The 26,624-nt window shown below is 50.9% G+C and overlaps 1 protein-coding gene across 6 annotated transcripts in view; it reads right to left on the reverse strand.

Annotated features, from left to right (window-relative positions):
* Positions 1 to 10,795: 10,795 nt before the first annotated feature.
* Positions 10,796 to 26,624, reverse strand: part of RNF216 (ring finger protein 216) — a 167,597-nt gene continuing 151,768 nt past the window's right edge. For all 6 annotated transcript variants that reach the window (XM_010344821.3, XM_010344822.3, XM_003934252.4 and 3 more), the window contains exons 16-17: positions 15,345 to 15,414; positions 10,796 to 14,115 (exon numbers count right to left, since the gene is read on the reverse strand). In XM_010344821.3, coding sequence (XP_010343123.2) covers positions 13,796 to 14,115; positions 15,345 to 15,414 — 390 coding nt within the window. In that variant the 3' untranslated portion in view covers positions 10,796 to 13,795. The remainder of the gene's footprint in view (positions 14,116 to 15,344; positions 15,415 to 26,624) is intronic.

Here is a 26,624-nt window from a genome sequence, read left to right on the forward strand (position 1 = left end):
ACCCGCGTGGAGACCACGAACATCTTCCGGAGGAGCGGGCGGCAGACTCTGGGGCACCCGGGCTCCCCATCTCCTGACCTTTTCCCACCTCTAAGTACCTCCTGTCAGGACAGGTTTGGGGCTCCCTGGGCAGGGATCCAGGGCAGTGGGTGCAGTTTCCGCCCTTGCCTGAGTCACTTTTGCTTTCTCAGCGATTCCCCATTCACAAGGGCGTGGCCCATCACACGCATTCACACTTGTGAACTTGCACACACATACACACGGACCTGTGCAAAGACACAAGTGCACAGATGCGACCCTGTCTCAAAAAAAAAAAAAAAAAAATGCTGGGCACAGTGGCTCACACCTGCAATCTACTGAAAATACAAAAATTAGCCCGGCATGGTGGTTCCTGCCTGTAATTGCAGCTACTTGGGAGGTTGAGGCAGGACAATCGCTTGAACCCAGGAAGTGGAGGTTGCAGTGAGCTGAGATGGTACAATTGCACTCCAGCCTGGGCGACAGAACAAGACTCTGAAAAAAAAAAAAAAAAAAAAAAAGGAGAGACTGAGCTGTACTGCCCATTCCAGGAACGTGGGGCAGTCTGGGGGACAGTGGGGTATATGCTCTGTGTCCCAGGGTCCCAACCCTGGGTCCCCAATTGCTGTCTGCTGTAAACTCCTCACTTATGAGGCCTCTTTGGGTGGTCACCAGTCCCCGAGGACTCAGGCAGGTCCCTTTGGTGGGCGAGACCTCTGAGCTTCCCAGTGTATCTCCAGGGGACACCCCCTCCAGACCTCCTGCCTCAGCTCAGCCTCTTCCAATTCATTCTCAGCAGATGGGGGTGGGGACAGGAAGCCCCAGACCCAGCCGAGTCCCATTTCCTCCAGGGCCACAGTGGCCTCTTCCAGAGTCATGGGGATGAGGGCTGACCTCACTTTTTTTTTTTTTCAGGCAGAGTCTCACTGTCGTCCAGGCTGGAGTGCAATGGTGAGATCTCGGCTCACTGCAACCTCTGCCTCCCAGGTTCAAGCGATTCTTCTGCCTCAGCCTCAACCTTACAGGCATGAACCACTGTGCCCAGCCTTGACTTCACTCATTTAAAAGTCAGATATGGTGGGGCGTGGTGGCTTACACCTGTAATCCCAGCACTTTGGGAGGCCGAGGTGGGTGGATCACCTGAGGTCAGAATTTCAAGACTAGCTTGGGCAACATGGTAAAACCGGTCTCTACTAAAAATACAAAAATTAGCCAGGCCTGGTAGCGTTTGCCCATAATCTAAGCTACTTGGGAGGCTGAGGCAGGAGAATTGCCTCAGCCTGGGAGGTGGAGGCTGAAGTGAGCTGAGATCACACCACTGCACTACAGCCTGGGCGACAGAATGAGATTCCATCTCAAAAAAAAAAAAAAAAAAAAAAAAAAAAAAAAAAAAAAAAAAAAAAAAAGTCAAATACTTGGTGCTTGGAATCCCAGCACTTTGCATGCAAGGCTGAGGCAGGATAATTGCTCGAGCTCAGGAGTTTGAGACGAGTCTGGGCAACATGATGAGCCCTCCATCTCTGCAAAAACTACAAAATTAGCAAGGCATGGGGTACATGTCTGTGGTCCCTGCTACTCAGGAGGCTGAGGTGGGAGGACTGCTTGAGCCTGGAAGTTTGAGGCTGCAGTGAGCTATGAGTGCACTGGGCCACAGTGCAAGACTCTCTCTCAAAAATAAATACATAAAATTAAAAAAAAAAAGTCTAACACTTTTCTCTTAAACGACAGCTTTGGGGCTCATAAGGTGAGCAAAAGGGGGCCCAGCAGTGCCCGTCTGTACTCCCTGGGGACCCCGGCCGCTCTGAAGATCCCTGAGGAATAGGTGGCTGGGTGCCTGGCCTCCCTGGGTGGGCTGTGGGCAATATGGTTGTCTGGATGGGGGATGGGCTCTGAGACCCTTGGGGGCAGCAGAATAAGGGAACAGATGGGGTCTCCCAGAGAGAGGCCTCAAGGGTTGGTGGGGCGGGGCTGAGCATTTGGCCTGAAACCCAAGCTCCTTTACTGAGCCCTCGCTTAAACCAGGAGGAGGGGCCTCTGTGATGTGCAAATAAGACAAAAGCCTTCACTGCTTCCTCCCAGGACCAGGGTCTGACCCTCAGGAGGGGAAGACGTGAGCAAGAGGGAAACCCACCTTCCAGGGACCCCCAGCTAGCACCAGGCACCGGCAAGTGCTCTAAAAGGATTTACTAATACTATTGTTATTTGAAGAAATTAAGCTAATACATAGGGTTAAAATCAAAGAGTACTCACAGATAAACACAGAAATCCACAGCTGCCCCAGCCCCAGTTCTCTTCCCTCTGGAGGTAACTGTGTTAATGGTTTTTTACACCCCTCTGGAAAAGTTTTTTTTCTTTTTTGAGATAGAGTTTCACTGTTGTTGCCCAGGCTGGAGTGCAATGGCATGATCTCGGCTCACTGTACCTCTACCTCCTGGGTTCAAGCGATTCTCCTGCCTTAGCCTCCCAAGTAGCTGGGATTACTGGCGCCTGCCACCACGCCCAGCTAATTTTTTGTATTTTTAGTAGAGATGGGTTTTCACTACGTTGGCCAGGCTGGTCTCAAACTCCTGACCTCAGGTGGTCCACCCGCCTTGGCCTCCCAAAGCGCTGGGATTACAGGTGTGAGCCACCGTGCCCAGCTGGAAAAAAAATTTTTTTAAATAGAATCGGGGTCAGGCTGGGCTCGGTGGCTCACATCTGTAAACCCAACACTTTGGAAGGCTGAGGCCAGTGAATCACCTGAGGTCAGGAGTTTGAGACCAGCCTGGCCAACATGGTGAAACCCCATCTCTACTAAAAATACCAAATTAGCCAGGTGTGGTGGTACATGCCTATAATCCTAGCTACTCGGGAGGCTGAGGCAGGAGAATTGCTTGCACCCAGGTGGCGGAGGTTTCGGTGAGCCCAGATTGTGCCATTGTACTCCAGCCTGGGCAACGAGCGAAACTCTAAAAAAAAAAAAAAAAAAAAAAAAAAAAAAAGAGGCAGGGTCTATGTTGCCCAGGCTGGTCTTGAACTGGGCTCAAGCAATCCTTCTCCCACCTCGGCCTTCCAAAGTACTGGGATTACAGGTGCACACCACCAAGCTCAGTTAATTTTTGTATTTTTAGTAGAGATGGGGTTTCACCATATTGGGCAGGCTGGTCTCAAAACTCCTGACTTAGTGATCTGCCCACCTTGGCCTCCCAAAGTGCTGAGATTACATGTGTGAGCCACCAAGCCTGATCCTGCTCATTTTCTTATCATAGCTTTCCAGAAATAAAGTGGGATGGGGGTGGGGGAAGAGAGAGAGAACCACATTCAGATAGAAACAGGAAAGTTCCCAGAAAGAAGAGAACTCAGCTCAGAGTTGAGAATGTCTCACCTGAGCTGTCTCCCTGCTGAGACATCCTGGGCTCATGTCCCCTCACCCCTGCGGGGCTATGGCTGCGCACAGCACACGGGTCACAGCAGGGCTTGGCGTTTGGAGCGGGCTGGCTATGGTGGCTTGTCCTCATCTCCTGCCTGGCCCTGTGCTGGCCTGTGGTTTGCTTTGCCCGCTACCATGTGGAGGGAGAGGTACTCGGGGCTGGGCCTTGGCAGCCAGGCTGTGTCCATGCCTGCCCTCTTGTAAGGCAACTGCCATGGAGAGAAGCTGGGGCCAGACTGTTGAGGGCTGAGAGCCCATGGGCAGGGGTTGTGGTCTTGGCTAAAACCTAGCTGGCAGCTGATGGCAGCCAGCTGGGGGTCCTCAGATATGACACAGCTGCCTGGCTGAGCCCCAGCGAGGGGGAGCCTTGTGAGAAATAGTAACTCCGGGATGTTGCAAGCTGGGGGTTGAGCTGTGGTTTATTTTTTAGAGACAGGGTCTTGCTCTGTTACCCAGGTTAGAGTGCAGTGGTGCAATCATAGCTCACTGCAGCCTCGACCTCCCAGGCTTGAGTGATCCTTGTGCCTCAGCCTCCTGAGTAGCTAGAACTATAGGTGTATACTACCATGAGGGGCTTGTTTTTTTGATAGAGACGTGGGTCTTGCTAGGTTGCCCAGGCTGGTCTGGGACTCCTGGGCTCAAGTGATCCTCCTGCTTTGGCCTCCTAAAGTGCTGGGATTACAGGTGTGAAATACTGTGCTAGCCTTGGGGTGTGGTTTTATGCAGCCACAGATGACTGAGATGGCTGAGAATGGGGACCTGGGGGAACACCCAGGGGCAGGGGGATTCAGTGGGGTTGGGGAGAGGAGGGCGGACAGTTCTCAGAAGGCCTGGGAAAGAGAGCTCAGGGTTGGGCCCTGGAGAAGTGGGGCTTTGAGGGAGGAGAAGAGATGGGGCCTGGAGGGGTGCAGGCGCTGCTCCCAGGTCTGGGGGAACTGGGGGTCTGACAGCTTGCAGGAGGGAGGGCCCTGGCTCTCCTCCTTGCCTCTGGCTGGCCTCTTCCTCCTCCATCTTCGTGTCCTAGAACACAGGGTGCTATGCCTCTGCCTGTCCTGAAAAGCGTGTGCTCCTTGAGGGTCCAGACTGCTTGGCCCTTTGTTCCACCCACTCCCTGCTGCTGCTGCTGCTGCTGTCTGGTTCACAGGGCCTCATTGCCTGGGGTAGCCGTGCCCAGCCCCACCCCATGGTGCCATGGCCTCCCCACCCCTGCCCTGAAGTGCCCCTGGCACCAGTTCCTTCAGTTGCCAGGACAGGGCCTGGCCATCCCTAGGGACTCTCCCTCTTCGTGGACCCCCACTGGCGCGAGGTCTCCTTGGATTGTCTTCTGTCTTTCAGATGTACCTGACTGTCCCCTCCCACACAGAGGCCACCTGGCAGTGTCCTCCAAGCCTCCTGCCCTTGGGGAAGTCTCTGCCAAGGCCAAAGGATGACTGCATCCCAAGAAGCTGACTTAAGCTGTGGTTGTCTGAACACCTTGGAGCTGCCCAGTCAGCATCCCTGCTCTGGGGTCTACGCTTGCACAAGGGTCAGGTGATGAGGACGAGGGCTCCTGGAAGCCTTCCCAGCCCCTGGGCCACTCCAGTGAGTCTCCTCCATGGCCTCAGCCTGTCCCCTGCCACCTGGTGCTGGACTGCATGTTTCTCTGTGGCACCCACTGGGGGCCGGGCACCCCGGGACTGCCCAGCCACATCTGCTCAGCGCACATGTACAGGTGAGCAGCCAGGCACACAGTCACTTGTGGAGTGTGGGTGTGGACTAGGTGCTCCCAGTGGCCCCAGGTGGGGTTGACAGCCTCAGGTGACCCTGAGAGATTGGTCTGGTCAAAGGATTAGGCTTTTCCTGCCAAAGAGTCACTGGAAACATGGGGAGGGATGGCACAGCTCTGTGGGACGAGCAACAACCAGCACCATGGCCATTCTGCCGTCCTTGGCCAAGCACTTTTCCTGTCTCCCCTCCCCAGTTCTCACAGCCCAGGGAGGATGCTGTGGCGATTCCCACTTACACTAACGGCAGGCCCAGGTGCACCACGCCTGCCGCCAGGGCTCTCACCACCCCACCTTTGGTGACACCCAGCAAGATGGGGAGCACGGGCCTGACCCAGCAGCTGGCGCTCACCCGAGTCCCTCCCGTGGGTTTAACTGGCACCTTCTCTTGGGGAGAAGCAAAGCCAGAGATCAGTCCTGGCCATCTCCACCAGATGTGTGCGTGGATGAAGGAAGAGGAAGCGATGAGTGGAAATGGTGAACAGACTTCGTCCTGACCAAGAGAACACACACCAGGGAGTGTGGAAGCAGCCACGTACCCCCAAAGGTCCTGAGAACAGAGCTGGTGGCCTGGCCTGCGTTAGCTTCACACCAACCTAGGTAGCCGAAAGAAGTTCAAAGAGAAGGCATATGGAATCTGCGGTGAGAGGCTCTCGAAGGCAAAGAGCTAATTAAAAAGCCTGTTTCGGGCCGGGCGCAGTGGCTCAAGCCTGTAATCCCAGCACTTTGGGAGGCTGAGGTGGGTGGATCACGAGGTCAAGAGATCGAGACCATTCTGGTCACATGGTGAAACCTCGTCTCTACTAAAAATACAAAAAATTAGCTGGGCATGGTGGCGTGTGCCTGTAATCCCAGCTACTCAGGAGGCTGAGGCAGGAGAATTGCCTGAACCCAGGAGACGGAGGTTGCGGTGAGCCGAGATCGCGCCATTGCACTCCAGCCTGGGAAACAAGAGCAAAACTCCGTCTCAAAAACAAACAAACAAAAAACCAAAAAGCCCGTTTCAGAAGCACTTGCTTATGTCTTGTAAATGCTCCAGAAAGAAAAAGAAAAGCAAGATGAAAACCTTCATGTCTGGTTCACTAGTGTCATGAACACTGTACATATCACAAAGATCACACTGGGCAGAATGCATCAAGATGTGATCGGCGTTATCTTTGGGTTACAAAGCATGTCTATTTTTGCTTTATATTTTTGTTTTCAAGGTTTTCCTAGTTTTCACATATATTTTCTATTTTTTGTACACTTTTGCTTGAAAAACTTTTTTTTTTTTTTTGAGAGGGAGTCTTGCTCTGTCACCCAGGCTGGAGTGCAATGGCGGGATCTTGGCTCACTGCAGTCTCCATGTCCTTGGTTCAAGTGATTCTCCTGCCTTAGCATCCTGAGTAGCTGGGATTACAGGCATCCGCCATCATGCCCGGCTAATTTTTGTATTTTTAGTAGAGACAAGAGTTTCACGCCATTGGCCAAACTGGTCTTTAACTCCTGACCTCAGGTAATCCACTCGCCTTAGCCTCCTAAAGTGGCTGGGATTACAGGCATGAGCCACTGCGCACAGCTGACAAACATGTTTTTTATATTTCATTCATTCACTCATTTAGGCTGGAGTGCAATGGTGAGATATCAGCTCACTGCAACCTTTGCCTCCCAGATTCAAGTGGTTCTCCTGCCTCAGCCTCCTGAGTAGCTGTAATTATAGGTGCACACCACCACATCCGGCTAATTTTTGCATTTTTAGTAGAGACGGGGTTTCACCATGTTGGTTGGGCTGGTCTCCAACTCCTGACCCACCTTGGTGTTCCAAAGTGCTTGATTACAGGCATGAGCCACCACGCCTAGCCGGCAAATCTATTTTTTAAGGCATTTAAAAAATTTTTTGAGACAGTCTCACTCTGTCACCCAGGTTGGAGTGTAGTGGCGTTAGCTCACTGCAACCTCCATAAAAAAGACATTTAAGGATGGAAAAAAAAGAAACCTGGATATAGTGGCTCACCCCTGTAATCCCAGCACTTTGGGAGGTTGAGGTGCGCTGACTGCTTGAGCCCAAGAAGGGGTCTCACCATGTTACCCAGGCCGCTTGCCTCAACACTAGCCTGGGTAACATGGTGAGACCCCTTCTTTTTTTTTGTCTTGCTCAGCTGTTCAGGCTGGAGTGCAGTGGTACAACCTCAGCTCACTGCAACCACCATCTCCTGAGTTCAAGAGATTCTCCTACCGCAGCCTCCCAAGCAGCTGGGATTACAGGTACCTGCCATCATGCCCGGCTAATTTTTATTTTTGTAGAGATGGGGTATCTCCACGTTTGCCAGGCTTGTCTTGAACTCCTGAGTTCAAAGTGCTATAGGTGTGAGCCATAACACCCAGCCAGTGAGACCCCTTCTTTACAAAAAAATGCAAAAGTTGGGCATGGTGGCCGACCCCTGTAATCCCAGTTACTAGGACGGCTGAGGCTGCAGTGAGCCATGATCACATTCTGCACTTGAGCCTGGGAGTGTATTCTTAGACCTTTTTCTGAGACAGAGTGAGAGCCCATCTCAGAAAGACAGAAAAAAGTAGGCCAGGTACAGTGGCTCATGCCTGTAATCTCAGTACTTTGAGAGGTCAAGGTGGGGGTGGATCACTTGAAGTCAGGAGTTCAAGACCAGCTTGGCCAATGGGGTGAAACCCTGTCTCTACTAAAAATACAAGAATTGGCTGGGCACCATGGTTCACACCTGTAATCCAAGCACTTTGGGAGGCCGAGGCAGGCGGATCATGAGGTGGGCAGATCATGACGTCAGGAGTTTGAGACCAGCTTGGCCAACATGGTGAAACTCCATCTCTACTAAAGATACAAAAAATTGGCCGGGCACGGTGGCTCAAGCCTGTAATCCCAGCACTTTGGGAGGCCGAGGTGGGTGGATCACGAGGTCGAGAGATCGAGACCATCCTGGTCAACATGGTGAAACCCCGTCTCTACTAAAAATACAAAAAATTAGCTGGGCATGGTGGCGCTTGCCTGTAATCCCAGCTACTCAGGAGGCTGAGGCAGGAGAATTGCTTGAACCCAGGAGGCGGAGGTTGCGGTGAGCCGAGATCGCGCCATTGCACTCCAGCCTGGGTAATAAGAGCGAAACTCCGTCTAAAAAAAAAAAAAAAAAAAAAAATTAGCTGGGTGTGGTGGCATGTGCCCATAATCCCACCTACTCGCGAGGCTGAGGCAGGAGAATCACTTGAACCCAGGAGGTGGAGGTTGCAGTGAGCTGAGATCACACCATTGCACTCCAGCCTGGGGGACACGGCAAGACTCCAACTCAAAAAAAAAAAAAAAAAAAAAAAGATGGAAGACAAAAGAACAAATTGGATGCAGACAGAGCAATAGACCTGGAGGACAGTGCATGATTTTTTTTTTTTTTTTTTTTTGAGACAGAGTTTCACTCTTGTTACCGAGGCTGGAGTGCAATGGCGCGATCTCGGTTCACTGCAACCTCCGCCTCCTGGGTTCAGGCAATTCTCCTGCCTCAGCCTCCTGAGTAGCTGGGATTATAGGCATGCACCACGATACCCAGCTAATTTTTTGTATTTTTAGTAAAGAAGGGGTTTCACCATGTTGACCAGGATGGTCTCGATCTCTTGACCTCGTGATCCACCTGCCTCGGCCTCCCAAAGTGCTGGGATTACAGGTTTGAGCCACCGTGCTCAGCAGTCCACGATTGTTAAGGTAGGAGAAAAGCAAGGTACTAACTTCTTTAAAACCAAAGGCCCCAAAGCCCTGATCAGGCATGTTGCAATATGCTGGCCAGCACCTGCAGAAGGTGGGAAGAACCCCTGGTCACACTGGATGGAAAAAAGGATAGCAGCAAAATGGATAAATAGCTTTTACTCATTTACTGAAAGTGCAAAAAATTATATGATGTTTTTGCAAATACAGAACAGGAACAGGAACAAGGACTGCATGGCATGAACAAGTTAAAAATAAACACAGTTTGGGCTGGGAGCAGTGGCTCACACCTGTAATCCCGGCACTTTGGAAGGCTGAGGCAGGTCAATCACCTGAGGTCAGGAGTTCAAGCCTGGCCAACATGTTGAAACTCTGTCTCTACTAAAAACACAAAGAATTAGCCAGGTGTGGTGGCGGATGCCTGTAATGGCAGCTACTTGGGAGGCAGAAGTTGCAGTGAGCCAAGACTGTGCCACTGCACTGCAGCCTGGGTGACACAGCTAGACTCGGCGTCAAAAAAAACCAAACAAAAACCGTTTAGAAGCTGGGAATATGGGTAACTTTTTTGGGGGGCATGTAATTCTTCTCTTGAAATTTTTAGTATACTTTTTCTCAGACATGCAAAAAACAGGTAATTTTTTTTTTTTTTTTTTTTTTTTGAGTTGGAGTCTCGTTCTGTCATCCTGGCTTACTGTAACCTCTGCCTCCCAGGTTCAAGTGATTCTTCTGCCTCAGCCTCCTGAGTAGCTGGGACTACAGGCGAGTGCTACTATGCCCAACTAATTTTTGTATTTTTAGTAGACACACAGTTTCACCATGTTGGCCAGGATAGTTTGCATCTCTTGACCTCATGATCCACCTGCCTCTGCCTCCCAAAGTGGTGGGATTACAGGCGTGAGCCACTGCGCACTGCTAAAACCAGGTAATTGTTCCATAGAAAGTTGCAAACAGGCCGGGCGCGGTGGCTCACGTCTATAATCCCAGCACTTTGGGAGGCCGAGGCGGGTGATCACGAGTCAAGAGACAGAGACCATCCTGGCCAACATGGAGAAACTCCGTCTCTACTAAAAATACAAAAAATTAGCCGGGCATGGTGGCACATGCCCATAATCCCAGCTACTCAGGAGGCTGAGGCAGGAGAATCACTTGAACCCAGGAGGCGGAGGTTTCGGTGAGCCAAGATTGCGCCACTGCACTCCAGCCTGGGCAACAAGAGCAAAATTCTGTCTCAAAAAAAAAAAAAATGTTGCAAGCGGCAGGAGACTTCATGTTTTATTAAAGTGAGCTGTGGTCCATCTGTATTTGGAGGTCTCAGCTTCCCCTGTGCCCAGGGACCCTTTCAGATCTAGGGTTCAGATTCCTACCTGGCCTGGTACATGGCAAGAAGGACTCCGGAGGGAAAGATGCTGTACAACCAGCGAGGGTAGTAGGGCACTGGCACTGTAGCCTCCCATCATGCAGGGCAGGGACTCAAATACCACGGCCTCTCAGCCTAGGCACTTCCTGTCCTTGGAACCTTGTCCACTCCTCAGCTGGGCGAGGCTTCTCCTGGTTTATCTGACCTTTAGGTGGACAAAGACTGGGGAAGGGGCCTGCAAGAGAAATTGACCACACCTTTTTTGAAGGGGATTCCGTGCCAAAAACAAACAAACAGACCCTTTGTGTCCAATCTGGGCCTTAGTAGCTGCCCTAGCACGATCTGCCTAACAGATCACCTGATCTTCCTCCCTGGCAGGGGAGGGGTAAGGGCTCTTACTACACACTGGTGTGCCTTCCGGGCCTGTTCCTGCCAAGACACAGTTGGGGAGGTGTGGATGCTGGTTTAGATTGAATCACTTGGACTAAGCTGCCAGCTGCCCTTGTAACTTGCTGGACAGCGGTGGGGAGAGATGAAGCCAGAGGGAGCAGAGCGCACAAACATTTATTTACAAAAAGTCCCAGTTACATATGATACAGGCTTTTTACACACAGTAGTAGGAACGAATTATTTTATCTATTTTTACTACCAGAAGGTAAAGAAAAGGTTTAACTACTTAAATCATTTTTCTATTTTTATACAAAGTGACAGATCATGCACATTTTTTTCAGTTTTTAAATATTTTGCTAAGTGCAAATACTAGATTCCTCTCTCCAGTTTTAAGGCAAGTAAGAGGGGGCTGTGGCTGGGGAGCCTCGTGCCCTGGGGTAAGCCCTGCAGGGCAGAGAGGAGGTGCCCCAGCTGCTTCAGGGTTGCCTGTGGTCTGACCTCTGGGCACTGGAATGGACCCTGCTGGCTGATCAGAAGACCCCCAGTGCTTCTCTCCCCAGCCCTGTCACTGGTGCAGGCAGGAGCCTGAGGTCCAAGGTGGCTGTTCATGGCAGCCCTGCGACCCCCTGTGCCTGGCTTGGGGAGGATCCTCAGGAATCAGGGACTCTCCAAGGAAAAAGGCAGCAACTCCTTCAATACCAGCCCAGTGTGACCAGAAACAGCTGGAACTCCTCTAAAAAGAGACCCCTGGGGTTCAGCCTTTTGAGAAACATCACTCTGGGCTCCCTGTTCCCTGCCAGGGTTGGGGCTACTACCTGTCTGGGACTGTTCTTGCAGCTGGTGCCTGCTCCCTTTGTCCTGCCTGGGCCCCTTGCTGGGACCACATGCCTGGGGTGCAGGGCAGGAGCTGAAGCTCCTCGGGGCTGAGGTCACCTACGCTTCAGCTGGAATGTCAGCAGCCTTCCTCTGCTCCCAAAGACCCTCCCAGGGGAAGCACAGGGAGCACGTTTAAGGTACTCAAGACAATCCTGCTGCTGCTGCTTTGTGGAGCCTGCTTTTCCAAGGCACTGTCATTCAGGTTAATAGCAAAGTTTAGGTAGCCCAACAGGTAGGGGAGCCGGCAAGGACATAGCATTAGGCTCCCCACAAGCCTGGCCTCCCAGCGCACCCTTACCCCATGCCCAGGTCATCAGCTGTCTTCAAAGCCTCCATCCTGGGAAAAGGCAGAAAGAATGAGTATCTTAGATCTTCTTTGAAACAGAGTTTCGCTCTTGTTGCCCAGGCTGGAGTGCAATGGCGAGATCTCAGCTCACTGCAACCTCCACCTTCTGGGTTCAAGGGATTCTCCTGCCCCAGCCTCCTGAGTAGCTGGGATTACAGGCATGTGCTACCACGCCCGGCTAATTTTCTATTTTTAGTAGAGACAGGGTTTCACCATGTTGGGTCAGACTGGTCTCAAACTCCCTACCTCAGGTGATCCGCCCTCCTCGGCTTCCCAAAGTGCTGGGATTACAGGTGTGAGCCACCACGCCTGGCCATCTTAGATCTTTTTAAATACACTCTAGTACTTGAAATACATCCGAGAAGCCAATGACAGTGAATGATGGTGCCCTCCAGCCCCGGGGACCTTGGGTGGGGCAGCCCTGCTGCAGGAGGATGGAGGGCTGCTCCAGAGGCTGAAGCAGCCCCACCCTAATGACTGTCAGGGTCAGTCCTGTCTGAGGTCTGTGAACCCCAAACCTCTCAGAACCCCATGGCAACACAAGAACACAGCAGGCCAAGAGAAGAAAGTAACACCTGTGGCCAAGAAGGCTTCAGGCCTCTCATCTGCCAATGGGCCAGAGTGATGCCTCAGGCACAGCTGGGAACCCAGGGCTGGTCAGGAGGCAAGGAGAATGAGTAGGGACATGGCAGGGCTGAGCTGATGCTCAGCTGACTCCATGAGAAGGGAAGTGGCCCTCATATGGGGGGTACTGGACAGCACCGTCTACCTGCCTTTACCAAGCACTTGAGAACACATAGGGGCTTCCAGGGGTGGCACCCAGGGTCACCTGTCCCGCTAAGGAGGCCCACTCCTCCCCCAGAAAACCATAGGGAAAAGCTGCTCATCACCCAGGGTGGCAGAAATGTCTTCTGCAGCAGTTGGGCTGCCTGGCAGGGCCACCAGGTCTCTGTCCCAGCTACCTCAAGAGGATCTTTCGGTGGGCCAGCTTCAGAACCATCCAGCATGCTGCAATGGCCTAGCCTGGGTAAGGATTTATCAGCCTGACTTTCCAGAGACTGGGGAAGAGAAACTTAGATGGCAACAGAACAAAACCCATGGCACAATATGGGTCTGCTGCTGCCTGATCTGAGGCGGCTGTAAGAAGGGAGAGAGGTGCCCTCAATGCTCACTGTAGTGGCGCATGGGTTCTGGATGGGGGAAGCATCTTGACCCTTATGGCTGTGGCAGTGCCTCTGCAGGCCATGGTGCCAGCTCCCTCTGCCCAACCTGGAGCCCCTGTGAGGACCTCCAGGAAGTGGCTCCTTGGAGCTGCCTTGCTCCCCAAGGGTTGGCTCCAAGGAGAGGCCCAGGTGTGAGCGGCAGGGGCATTGTGGCCTGCCAGGGCCTATATCATGGATAAGGGGATAAGGCAGAAGGGCCGCCCCTGGTGGCCTGGGGGGAGAGGAGGGGCAGTTCACATCGAAATTCTCTCTGAACTCCACCATTTTCATCTTTATTATGGATCTGTCTGTGCTATATAAGGAAGGCTCATGTGGTTTTAATTCTGAGAGGTTTTTTCCCTGGTGTTTGCTAGGGGAAAAAGTGAATGGAGGCAAAATATTTCCTCTTGGTCTCTTGCTGGAGGGACTGGAGTGACACAGCAGCCAGGGCCACCATGCTACCTGCCAGGATGGCAGAACTCTTCAAAGAAGGGCTTTGAGGCCCTTTTGACTCTGCTGAGTGGGAGCCAGACCAATCCCATGCAGGCCCTCCAGCTGTGGCCAATCTTCCGGGAGCAGTGGCCCTTCTAGGAAAGAGGTGGGAAGAAAACCAGCCTACCCTTCAACCTTAGGAAGCAATGGCACAGCCACCAGCCTTGGGGGAGGGGAGTGTTCTCCATCCCATACCCCCACCCTAAATGGGCTCTGTGCTGCTCAGTGGGGGTTCCGGGCCATTAGAAGCGATGCCGTGGCTGGGGGCCAAAGTGCATGGGCAGGTTGTGCTCCAAGGGCATGTGGACAGGACCAAAGTCATAGTTGACCCGCACATTGGGCAGCGGGGGCACATATGGGGCTGGGATGGGTCCCATGTTGAGTGGGAAGTTGTTGAACACAGGCCGCACAGGCGGCAGGGGGAAGGGTGGGTGCACAAAGGCATAGGGTGGCATCTGTGGCTGCGGCAGGTTCTGTGGGACAGGCCTCGGGAGGGCCTCTACCCTCTGTACCTTCTCCATGGTCTTCTCCAGTGGGGGTCCGATGCGTTTGAAGGTATTCTCTGAAAGGGAGGTGGAGTTTAGTGGAGAAAACAGATTAAACATACCTCGCTGGAATCTGAATCTAGCTTGGGACTAGGCTAGCGACCTCTGGACACAGGAGGGGCTCCACAGGCTGATTAAAGCACGAAAGGTGGACACCCTCACAATACGACTATTAGAAATGAAGGACAAATCTGAATTTTCCCTCAGTGTCTTGCTCTACAGTGGCACCGTGGAAGGTGGCATGTCCACCCACCCAGCCCAGCCCAGTAAGGCATCCTTCAAGAGCCAGGGCCTTGAGGGGCTACCTCCGTGACTCAGTTACATTCTTTTTTTTTGTCTTTGAAACAAGAGTCTCACTCTGTCGCCCAGAATGGAGTGCAGTGGTGCGAACTTGGCTCATTGCAACCTCCCCCTCCCGGGTTCAAGTGATTCTCCTGCCTCAGTCTCCCGAGTAGCTGGGACTACAGGGGTGTACTACCATGCCTGGCCAATTTTTGTACTTTTAACAGAGACAGGGTTTCACCTTATTGGCTAGGCTAGTCTCAAACTCCTGACCTCGTGATTCACCCGCCTTGGCCTCCCAAAGTGCTGGGATTACAGGCATAAGCCACTGCACTCAGCTACATTCTTTAAAAAAAAAAATAGATGGGATTTTGCCATGTTGCCCAGGCTGGTCTCAAATGATCTGCCTGCCTCTGCCTCCCAGAGTGCTGGGATTGCAGATGTGAGCCACTGCCCTCAGCTTTTTTTTTTTTTTTTTTAAAAAGAAAAAGACATGGGGTCTTGCTGTTTTGCCCAGGCTAGCCCCAACCTCCTGGGCTCAAGCAATCTTCCCACCTCTGCCTCCTGAGAAGCTGGGATTGCAGATGTGTGCCAACATGCCTGGCTTCATTGCCTTTTAGCCTGGGAAAGGCCAGGTGGGTCTACTTTTCTTGTGGGTCTACTTTTTTTTAGCCAGGTATGGCTTGTTTGCTTACTGAGCATAAATCCACCCCTTGGGACTTCCTTGCCATCAGGAGATGCCAAAACTATATTCAAGGCTTTGAGGGCCTTTCCACAGGCTTGAGGTGTGGCTGTGTAGGTGGAGTCAGGTCTATAACACCTGAGGGATTGCACCCCCTCCTCTCCCATGCTGGGACAGGACACCCAGGGAGGGCGGCAGGAGCCTGCAGGGCCTGGGGTCCTTTGCTCCCTTGGCAGTACTGTGCTGCTGCTCTGTCCTGGGAGCCTGGGGAAGGGCACTTGCCTCCATTCTTTCTTTTCTGTTCCTCTTCAGCTTCCTTCTGGATTTCCTCAATAAGCTTCTCATCATCTTCCTAAAACGCAAGCAACAAGAAGGATGAGCCTGTAGCTCTGTGCAATGCCGAGACCCCATGGGACAGAGGGGAGACCGCCTGCTGCTGGTGGCCATGGAAAAAGCCTGCTGTTGGCCAGTGGAGCCTGAGCTGTACACCGTTTCTTCCCATTTCCCTGACTGCCTCCTTCCTTCATCAACCTGATGGTGTTCCATAGGAGGCCATCCACAAGGCTGGGCAGAGGGGTCTGAGCATGGCAGACAGCTGCCTGGTGGGGTGAAGGGTGGAGGGCCCCTATGTACTAGGTGGAGAAGGGTTTGCAGAGGGCTGGGTCTGAATGGCCAGAGCCCAAAAAGTTTCAGATCCCAAGTCCACAAGCACTGGCCATGGCAGCTTGTCTGCAGAGGCTAGAGAAGTCTTGCCAACATCCTCAACTGAGGTGGACAAATGTCCAGCAGGGCACTGCCAACCCCCAAGGCTGGCCTTGATTCCTGGGCCAGGCCTTGAGGATAGGAGGAAGGCACGGCAGTGAGGATGGTTTCCCCTCGACCTTGCTGTCTCTTCTCCCAAGCTCCATGCTTGGTAGGCCTAAAATGACAAAACACAATTCTCACTTGGGTTATCCTAGCCTCAGACAGGAACTGAAGAAGCACTGTGAGTGCAGGCAGATGTGGGAGCTGCACTGGGCAACTCAGGGGCTACCGTGGGCAAGCTCCAGAGGCTGGGTTTGTGTCACGTGCAGCTCCCACGTCCCAACCTGCCAGCAGACACCATGGTGGGAGGACCGGGCTGCTGTCCCAGGACAGACCACCTGCAATGCCTGCTTCTTGAGTGGCGCTGGCATTAACCCCCTCCTCAGTGACCCACAAAGCACTGATGAGTTTGGATTAAAAAGTCACATAAGCTCCTTCATGGGACTGAAAGAAGACTCACTGGATTGAAAAAACCCACCAAGTGGGTGCCCATTTTTCCTGGCTGGCTGCAGGGCTGTGGGTCTAAGGTGTAGCCCTGAGAGGGCTGAGGCTCACAAGCAACAGAGTGGGAACACTGTGGCAAACTCCAAACACACCAACTGCCGGCTCAGCCCATGGGAGAGGGCCAAGTATAGGAGGGGCTCTGTTCCCTAGGGTGCTCCAGGAGTTGAGGGCAGCCAAGTTGGGGAGAAGGATGGGAAGGGGTGGTGGTCCCTGATATCACGAGGGAATAAGCAAGTCCCAAGAACGCAAGCAGTCTAATGAAAGTACATTTATTTTTCCAGATACAGCTTCAGAGCCTAAACATCTGGCCAATTTCTTTGCTTTGGGACAGAGCATTAATGATAACTTCAGATTTTTCATGCTGATCGGAAGATACCCAGAGCAGCAACTGGAAGGAACACAACCCTTGGCCCGGTAGAAGATGGACAGCCCCATCAAGGGCTGAGCAACAGAGTCTGCAGGTTTACTTACTAGGTTATTAATGTCACAGCCAAGACAGAAACGAGTGGCGACTGGTTTCCCCCACACTTGTTTGTGAACCTCAAGGATTCTGGAGTCAGGAATTTCCTTCGCTAAACGTGCACTGAATGCCTACTCTGTTCTAAGTTTACTGATTAAACTTCAGAGCAACAATGAAACAGAAAGGCAGATGGAATGAGTAAGTAATTAGATAACACATTCCCCTGGTTTGGTAGATGAAAGAATCTTAGAATAGAGTCCCCAGAGACTGGCTCTGTCAGCAACAGTGGACAACACGATTCAATTCTTCTACATTCTCCAGGCCTTAGATGCCAAGCGATGAGTTTGAACTAAAAGGTCTCATAAGCTTATTTCCAACTCTGACACTTAGACATTCTTTTAAGATACTCAAGTCTGTTTTCAGCAGAAGCAGCCTCCCCCAGACAGGTGTTCTGAGCAAGGCATGGGGAGAGGAGAGGAGACAAAGGTCATGTTCCCATCATGCATTTCAAGAGTTGCAAAGTGCCCAAGCACACCGTAGAATCCTGTATCTGGGAGGAATCCTGAGGGAGCTTTCTCTCTCCTGGGTAACACATAAGAATTCTCTATAAAAACCCCAAGACGCAGTCATCTAGCCTCTTTGTGAACACTCCACAAGGGAAAACTTACAACCCTTGACATAATCACTAAGGGAGTCAACACGAATGGCTCCAGAAACTGAAAAGGGTTTGGTGGGCAGTTTGAAGGCCTCCATGTGAATATCAAGATAGATTCTATCAAGTGTCTAGACTGATAGTTGGCAAGCCTCTTCATTTTGGAGTCAGTGGCAGGCCTAGGAAAAAAGATTAAAAAAAACGAAAACAAAACAAAACAAAACAAAAAAACCACAACAAACAAACAAACAAATACATACAGCTGGGTGAAGATGGCTCATGCCTGTAATCCCAGTACTTTGGGAGGCTGAGGTGGGTGGATCACTTGAGGTTGGGAGTTTGAGACCCATCTCTACTAAAAGCACAAAAAATTAGCCGGGCATGGTGGCACATGCCTGTAATCCCAGCTACTTGGGAGGCAGAGGCAGGAGAATCGCCTGAACCTGGGACATAGAGGTTGTGGTAAGCCAAGATCCTGCCACTGCACTCCAGCCTGGACAAGAGTGAAACACCGTCTTGAAACAAACAAACAAACAAACAACAAAACCCCCAACAAATTAAGGGAAGTGATCCAGAAAACTGGTGGGAGGATCACCTGAGCCCAGGAGTTTGAGACCAGCCTGGGCAACAAAGTAAGATCCCATCTCTACAAAAAAACACAAAAATTAGCCAGGCATGGTGGTGTGAGCCTGTAGTCCTGGCTATTTGGGAGTGACTGTGCCACTGCACTCTCACCTGGGCCACAGAGTAAGAACCTGCGTCCAAAAAAAGAAAAAGAGCTGTGGGCCTACACTTCTAAGTGAGCTTGGCAGGTTCCCGAATGAGTATCTCTGCATCTAGGCAGCTCATCTATAAATGGGCTGCTTTGTTAAGGACTGAATGATATCAAGTATGTAAGGGACATAGCCCAAAGTAAACATTCATTACTAGGAGACAGGAAAACTGTGAAAAATGGCAGGTATAGAGGTGTTTTTTTTTTTTTTTTTTTTTTTTTGAGACAGAGGCTCACTCTGTCACTAGGCGCCAGGCTGGAGTGCAGTGGCATCACCTCGGCTCACTGCGACCTCTGCGTCCTGGGTTCAAGCAATTCTCCTGCCTCAGCCTCCCGAGTAGCTAGGACTACAGGTGCATGCCACCACGCCCAGCAATTTTTTTGTGTTTTTAGTAAGATGGGGTTTCATCATTTTGGCCAGGATGGTCTTGATTTCTTTTTTTTTTTTTTTGAGACGGAGTTTTGCTCTTGTTACCCAGGCTGGAGTGCAATGATGCGATCTCGGCTCACTGCAACCTCCGCCTCCTGGGCTCAGGCGATTCTCCTGCCTCAGCCTCCTAAGTAGCTGGGATTACAGGCACGCGCCACCACGCCCAGCTAGTTTTTTGTATTTTTAGTAGAGACGGCGTTTCACCATGTTGACCAGGATGGTCTCGATCTCTCGACCTCGTGATCCACCCGCCTCGGCCTCCCAAAGTGCTGGGATTACAGGCTTGAGCCACCGCGCCCGGCCTGGTCTTGATTTCTTGACACATGATCCTCCCGCCTCAGCCTCCCAAAGTGCTGGGATTACAGGTGTGAGCCACTGCGCCCGGCCAGTATAGAGTTTTAAAGTTAAGAAGTTTCATGAAGAAGTGGAAACACCCACAGTGTTTCTTTCAGGGGTCCTGACTCTGGTCCATTATTAATCACAACCAACAGGAGTGCACCACTACCACTCTGCCTCACCCCGACCTCTGTTGCATTCCCTCGATGCAGTTACGCCATCAGACCCAGAGGGACACTTAATAAGGCCTTCAATGGCACAAGGAAGTCCCTTAGGAATCATTTATTCCAACCTATGTATCACAGAAACTGAGGTCCCTGAGAAAGTACCATGTTCAATGTTATGGCTAGCTGGTGGTGAACTGGGACAAATGCACATACTGGGCTACTCAATGGTCCTCCTGGAAGAAATCCACAGAGAAGATATCCTGAAGGCGTCCCTACCCTATACAGAGCACCCACACCAGTCAGGACCATGCTGGACACTGCAGACACAGTGAGGAGTGTGGCAGCCCAGGCCCTCCTTCTGAGGGCCTCACATTTGTGCTATGAGCACCATTCTGGCTGGCATCCCTCTCTGGAATTCCATGTGGGTAGAAGGGGTAATTTCATAGCATTAAAGACTAACTGCTAACCCCCTCTTTTCCTCAGACTCACCCCTGACATTTCTGTCAGGATAAACAAAACATGAGGGAAAAGAGAGACTCTCTTTTTGGGGCAAAGAGCCCTGGCCCCTTGTGGCACTGCTGAGGCTGACAGCGTGCAGGCCACTGCCAGATTTTTATCACTAAGATTCCCATGATACATCTGAGTGCTCCTGAATAAATCCTATTTCAGAACTACCTCAGGAGGGTCTGAGGCATCTGCACAGGAGCGTGAGGCCGGGTTTCTGATACAGATTAGCTGGGTCTGGAGGACAGTGCAGAAAGAACCTCCCCAGCCTGCCAGTCACAGTGCTTCTGGGAGAGAAAGAGGGTGGCTCAGAGTCCCAAGGAAATGAAAGCGTCGCTTCCTTATCCTCCAAAGACAGCCACCCAAGAGCTTTTCTTCCGATCCCTCCCTCTGCTCTGATCACTCTCCTGATTGACAAGTGGAATCAAGACTGTTTGTCCTTGTAAGCCCTGTCTTGGGAGTCAAGCCCTTGGAGTCTAAAGACAGTCTGGTTTGCATTTCACCCAAAATGGTGGCACTCAGCTATGATGACCTACGATTTTACCATAAATCATGAGCCAACTCTCAGTTATACCTACAATACGGGTTAGATGTTTCAGATGTCAACTGTCTCCAACTGGCTGAAGTCACAAGACACTGCTTAGTAACTTTAATAAAAAATCAAGGTGGAAAAACAAAAAATAAAAAATAAAAAACAAAAAACAATTCAAGGTTTTTTTTGTTTTTTTAAAGAAAAAATTACAATTTTAGTTAGTATGTTAGACTCTAAGGGGAAGCTTTCTTTCCTTTTTTTGAGACAGTGTCTTGCTCTGTTGTTCAGGCTGAAATGCAGTGGTGCCATTATAACTCACTGAAGCCTCCACCTCCTGGGCTCAAGTGATCCTCCTGCCTTAGCCTCTTGGTAGCTCAGACTACAGGCGCTCCACCACCACATTCGGCTAATTTTGTGTTTGTTTTTTTTTTTTTTTTTGGTAGAGATGGGGTTCCAACATGTTGCTCAGGCTAGTCTTGAACTCCTGGGCTCAAGCAATCTGCCCAACCTTGGTCTTCTCAAAATGCTGAGATTATAGGCATAAGCCAATATACCCAGCCAGAAGCTTACTTTCTTTTTTTTGTTTTTTTTTTTTTTTTTTTTTTTTTTTTGAGACGGAGTTTCACTCTTGTTACCCAGGCTGGAGTGCAATGGCGTGATCTCGGCTCTCTGCATCCTCCGCCTCCTGGGTTCAGGCAATTCTCCTGCCTCAGCCTCCTGAGTAGCTGGGATTACAGGCACACGCAACCATGCCCAGCTAATTTTTTGTATTTTTAGTAGAGACGGGGTTTCACCATGTTGACCAGGATGGTCTCGATCTCTTGACCTCGTGATCCACCCGCCTCGGCCCCCCAAAGTGCTGAGATTACAGGCATGAGCCACTGCACCTGGCGCTTACTTTCTTAATATGGGGTGGAAGTTACTTCCACAAGCAGTTTCTCTGAAGCATTTGAAATTCCTCAAGTCGAGAGTGAAGACAGGCCAGGTACAGTGGCTCATGCCTGTAATCCCAGCACTTAGGGAGGTTGAGGTGGGAGGCCAGGAGTTAGAGATCAGTGTGGCTAACACAGTGAAACCCCATCTCTACTAAAAATACAAAAAGTTGGCCAGGTGTGGTGGTGTGTGCCTGTAATCCCAGCTACTCAGGAAGCTGAGGCAGGAGAATTGCTTGAAGCTGCAGGTGGAGGTTGCAGTGAGCAACGGTGTGTGTGACTGTCTCAAAACAAAAACAAAAAAGCAATATAACAACAGTGAAGACAATCCCAGTGCTTTGGAACGCCAAGGCAGCAGGATCACTTGAGGCCAGGATTTTGAGACCAGCAAGGGCAAGAGAGTGAAAACCCAGCTCCACAAAAATTTGTAAAATTAGCTAGGTGTGGTGGCATGTGCTTATAATCCCAGCTATCTGGGAGGCAGAGGTGGGAGGATCACTTGAGCCCAGGAGGCTGAGGCTACAGTGAGCTAAGACTGCACCACTGCATTCCAGCCTACGCAACAGAGGAAGATCCTGTCTCCAAAAAAACAGAAAAAAAAAATATGATGACAGAACTACATACCTAAAAATGGCAAATTTTGACCAGGTACGGTGGCTCACGCCTGTAATTCCAGTGCTTTGGAAGGCCAAGGTGGGTGGATCACCTGAGGTCGGGAGTTCAAGACCAACATGGAGAAATCCCATCTATACTAAAAATGTAAAATTAGCTGGGCAGGGTGGCACAATGCCTGTAGTCCCAGCTACTCAGGAGGCTGAGGCAGGAGAATTGCTTGAACCTGGGAGGCAGAGGTTGTGGTGAGTCAAGATCATACCATTACACTCCAGCCTGGGCAACAAGAGCAAAACTCCATCTCAGAAAAAAGAAAAAAAAAGCTTCACCACAATTAAAAAGAGGGAGGGCAGGTTTCAGATTGACTTTGAGGTTAAATACGAGGCCATGGCCCTCATTAGATATGTCTTGGGCTTGGGCTAAGGACGGATGGGGTACTGAGTCCTTTCTGGAGTCCAGTCTCTTGGGAAACATTCCACGCATCTGAGCATCACCATCCTGTGAAGAGGACACTTGGAAAAAAGCCATGCTGCAAATCTAGGACACACCTAGGCTGCTGGGAGAGGGGAACAATAGAAGGAAAGAGGATGATGAGGGGTCAGGGGCTGAGCTGGATCACAGACAACTGTCCTTGCCCTCCCTGGGGCTGAGTCACAAAACAGGAAACCCTGGTGGTAGAGCTGCCTAGATGGCAGGGTAAGCTCATTTTAAAGCAGTGCTGGCTTCTTCAGAGGGACTGTTGGCGTCACAGGAAGAATTATAACTCTGGGGCTCCAGACCTCGCATGGATGTATGCAGCTCTACCCCCATTACCTAACCCAGAACCCACTGCTTTCCAAAATAGGTTTATTAGGGTGAGAAGCAAATCATCTCTTAAATTTTTTTTTTTTCTCAAGACAGGGTCTTGCTCAGCCCAGGGTGGAGTGCAGTGGCATGGTTACAGCTCACTGCAGCTTGAACTCCAGGGCTCACGTGATCCGTGCGCCTCAACCTTCTGTGTAGCTTGGGACTGCAGGTGTGCGCCACCATATTCAGCTAATTTTTAATTTTTCTTGTAGAGACAGTGAGGGAGGGGGAGTTCTGTGTTTCCCAGGCTGGTTTCAAACTCCTGGCCTCACCTCCCCCCCGCCCCCACAAAGTGCAGGGATTACAGGTGTGAACCACTGTACCCGGTCTGATCACTCTTATAAAGCGCCAAGCACAATGGCAATAGCAATAGTAGTTAACACGAACTGAGAGCTTACTATGCGCCAGCCTGTCTACACACCTCACATGGACCTCAATTTCACCATAGCTCCCTGAATCAGGAGCTATGAACTGACTGCCACATTGCAGATGAGGAAACCCTAGCACAGTGAGATTCTGACCCAGAGAGTCTAGTTTCAAAGCCTGACCTGTTAACCACATAAACCCCCAGTTTCTGAATCAGAGTTTCTGGCAAACCTGACTGGGCCTGAGAGCACTGTGTCAGAGGTTGACTGTTTTAAGGTGTGCTTTATTCTAGAAAGAGTGCAGAAACACAATAGGGCTCCTTCGGAGAAGGGCAGAATTCTGGAACCTCTTTTCTCCCCTTACAAGATCTATAGGGGAAAAACAAAACAAAACACTTCTACTCAAGAAACGAATAGCCTGGCCGGGCGCGGTGGCTCAAGCCTGTAATCCCAGCACTTTGGGAGGCCGAGGCGGGTGGATCACGAGGTTGAGAGATCGAGACAATCCTGGTCAACATTGTGAAACCCCGTTTCTACTAAAAATACAAAAAAAATAGCTGGGCATGGTGGTGCGTGCCTGTAATCCCAGCTACTCAGGAGGCTGAGGCAGGAGAATTGCCTGAACCCAGGAGGCGGAGGTTGCGGTGAGCCGAGATCGCGCCATTGCACTCCAGCCTGGGTAACAAGAGCGAAACTCCGTCTCAAAAAAAAAAAAAAAAAAAAAAAGAAACGAATAGCCAAAAGCAGAGCAAGGGGCTATGTGTTTTGGAAATTTTTAGGGAATAATCCTTTCTTTCTCAGGCTCAGCTCACCCAGAAGTGCATGTGCCATCCCCTGAAACAGCCCACTTGTGTCTCTGATCCCTGGCACTTGGCCTTTGGGATGAAAGCCAGTAGATGCCTCTTGCCCAGAGCAGGAGTGGGGAGCTTGGGAAAGCCCATATACCTCAACTCTTGAGCCAGAAATGTAAGCTGCACACAGGGCCCAGCACTGAGGCAAAGCAGCTGTAGTGCCTCGCTGGGTCACTGGTCTTCAGTGGCCTCTGACTGGGTGCTGTTCTCAGCTCACTGGTTTTGGTCCATTTCAAAGATGGAAACAGATGTCAAGATTTCCTTGCCTGACATGTTTTCTCCTAATGCTAACAATGCTAAGAATCCCATGGGGGTCCCATGAAATTTTCTCTTTCTGCCTTCTTGCCACAAAAAACCCCAGGGATTTGGTTCTCATAAACATTTAAACAATGCCATTATTTCTTTTCCTAATAATATACATACCTATTAAAACAATCTTGAGAAAAGTTGAACAAAACACAGCTAAAATCACCCATAATTCCTCACCAGAGATCAATCCTGGAACATTCTGATATACTTCCCATTGGCTGCCTTTATATCCACATCTCACTGTCAAGCCCACTGAGATTCCATTCTAGAAGGCCACGCTCTGCCCTGGGTCCTGCTCCCTTGTACAGACTGCTCAGTTCACACCCTCTCTCCACGGGAGGCTGGCAAGGATTTCATAAGAGGACCCTGAGGCTCAGATGCAGAGAGTGGCTGAACCACCAAGGTGAGAGCAGTTTGCTGGGACCAGGGGAGGAGGTCTGGACTTGTAGGTTCCAAGGATGGTGGATGGCGGGCAGTTCTTGACTCTGCAGGGCTCAGGCTGGGTTGCTGGGCTCACCTGAACCTGTTTGAGATCTGAACTCCTATTCATGCCATTTGCCCTGGCCAGTGGGGGCCAGCAGGGGCTGCTGGTTGCACCTGTACTTGTTGCCATGGATCCCATGACAGACCACGGTGCATGGATGGCCCCGAGTGCTGCATGGTCTCCGCATCTCATCCTTGGCTTCTGACACAGGGCTTAAGGAGGACCCAACAGGCCTGGATGAGTTTCCTGTCTGCCCTCCTTCTGGCCACTCCTAATCCCAGTGAAAACTTTCAAATAAATTTCCTTGCACAGCTCCTTTCTGATAAGCAAGGCCAGCCTGAGGTGACAGCCCCTGGATCAGCAGGGGCTCAAAAGTCCAAGTGTAATGACATGTCAGGCTAAGGTAGAAATGAGCCCTCCAATCACCTGAGGTTAGGAGTTTGAGGCCAGCCTGGCCAACATGGCAAAACCATCCATATTAAAAACACAAAAAATAGCCAAGTGTGGTGGCAGATGCCTGTTAATTCCAGCTACTTGGGAGGCTGAGGCAGCAGAATCACTTAAACCTGGGAGGTGGAGGTTGCAGTGAGCCACGATCACACCACTGAATTCCAGCCTGGGCGACAAGAGCAAAATTCTGTCTCAAAAAAACAAAAATAAAGAAAAAAAGCAGCAAGCCCTCCAGCGCCCCATCGCTGCCCATGTGTGCCTACAGATCACAGTGGTGATCAATCCAATGGGCAACATGAAGAACGTGAACCACCCCACAGTGGGCAGCACACCTCAAATGCAGTCAGTGTCAAGAACAAAGAGTCAAAGCAGAGAGTGAAATGGAGTCTCATCCACCCAGTTGAACTGGAACAGCACTTTAAAAAAAGAAATAAGGGTGGGTGCGGTGGTTCATGCCTGTAATCCCAGCACTTTGGGAGGCCTAGACAGGTGAATCATTGGAGGTTGGGAGGCCTAGACAGGTGAATCATTGGAGGTCAGGAGTTTGAGATGAGCCTGACCAACATGGTGAAACCTTGTCTCTACTAAAATATGAAAGTTAGCCGAGTGTGGTGGCAGGCACCTGTAATCCCAGTGACTCTGGAGGCTGAGGCAGGATAATCACTTGAACTTGGGAGGTGCAGGTTGCAGTTAGCCGAGATCATGCCACTATACTCCAGCCTGGGTGACAGAGCAAGACTCCATCAAAAAAAAAAAAAAAAAAAAAAAAGTGGACTGCATCTTAACAGGGAGAAGGTTTGGTTCCTTTCCTTGAATTCCTTTGAGCTCAGCAGGACACAGAAAGCACTGAGCCCTACACAGAAGACTCTGGCTTGCTGCCTGCTGCATGCAGGTGGGGTGGGTGGGGAGGGGAGGAAGTCACAGCAAGAGTCTGGGGGGATGGTAGACAGTGAGGACCCAGCCTCTCTAGAAACTTGTTGCAGCTGAAGGCAGAAGTGAGGTAGAATTTACCAGAGGTTTTAATTAAGAGAGAAAAAAACACACAAAAAATCCTCCCTTAGCTTGTCCCTCAACAGCAAAGTCCCACAGCTCTGTCCACGCAGCAGGGTCTGGACAGGAGAAAAAATACCTACAAAGATACTGTAGAAAGAGAAACTATGAGTGATTGAAAAGGGGAAAAGCAGCCAGGCGCAGTGGCACACTTCTGTTATCACAGCAGTTTTGGAGGCTGAGGCGGCCAGATCACCTGACGTCGAGAGTTCAAGACCAGCCTGACCAACATGGAGAAAGCCCATCTCTACTAAAAATACAAAAAAATTAGCTGGGCATGGTGGCGCATGCCTATAATCCCAGCTACTAGGGAGGCTGAGGCAGGAGAATCCCTTGAACCTGGAAGGCAGTGGTTGTGATGAGCCCAGATTGCGCCACTGCACTCTAGCCTAGGCAACAAGAGCGAAACTCCCTCTCCCTCCCCCCTTCTCTCTCTCTCTCTCTCTCTCTCTCTCTCTCTCTCTCACACACACACACACACACACACACACACGTGCGTGAA

Source organism: Saimiri boliviensis, chromosome 20 (assembly GCF_048565385.1).
Source record: "Saimiri boliviensis isolate mSaiBol1 chromosome 20, mSaiBol1.pri, whole genome shotgun sequence".
Lineage (NCBI taxonomy): Eukaryota > Metazoa > Chordata > Mammalia > Primates > Cebidae > Saimiri > Saimiri boliviensis.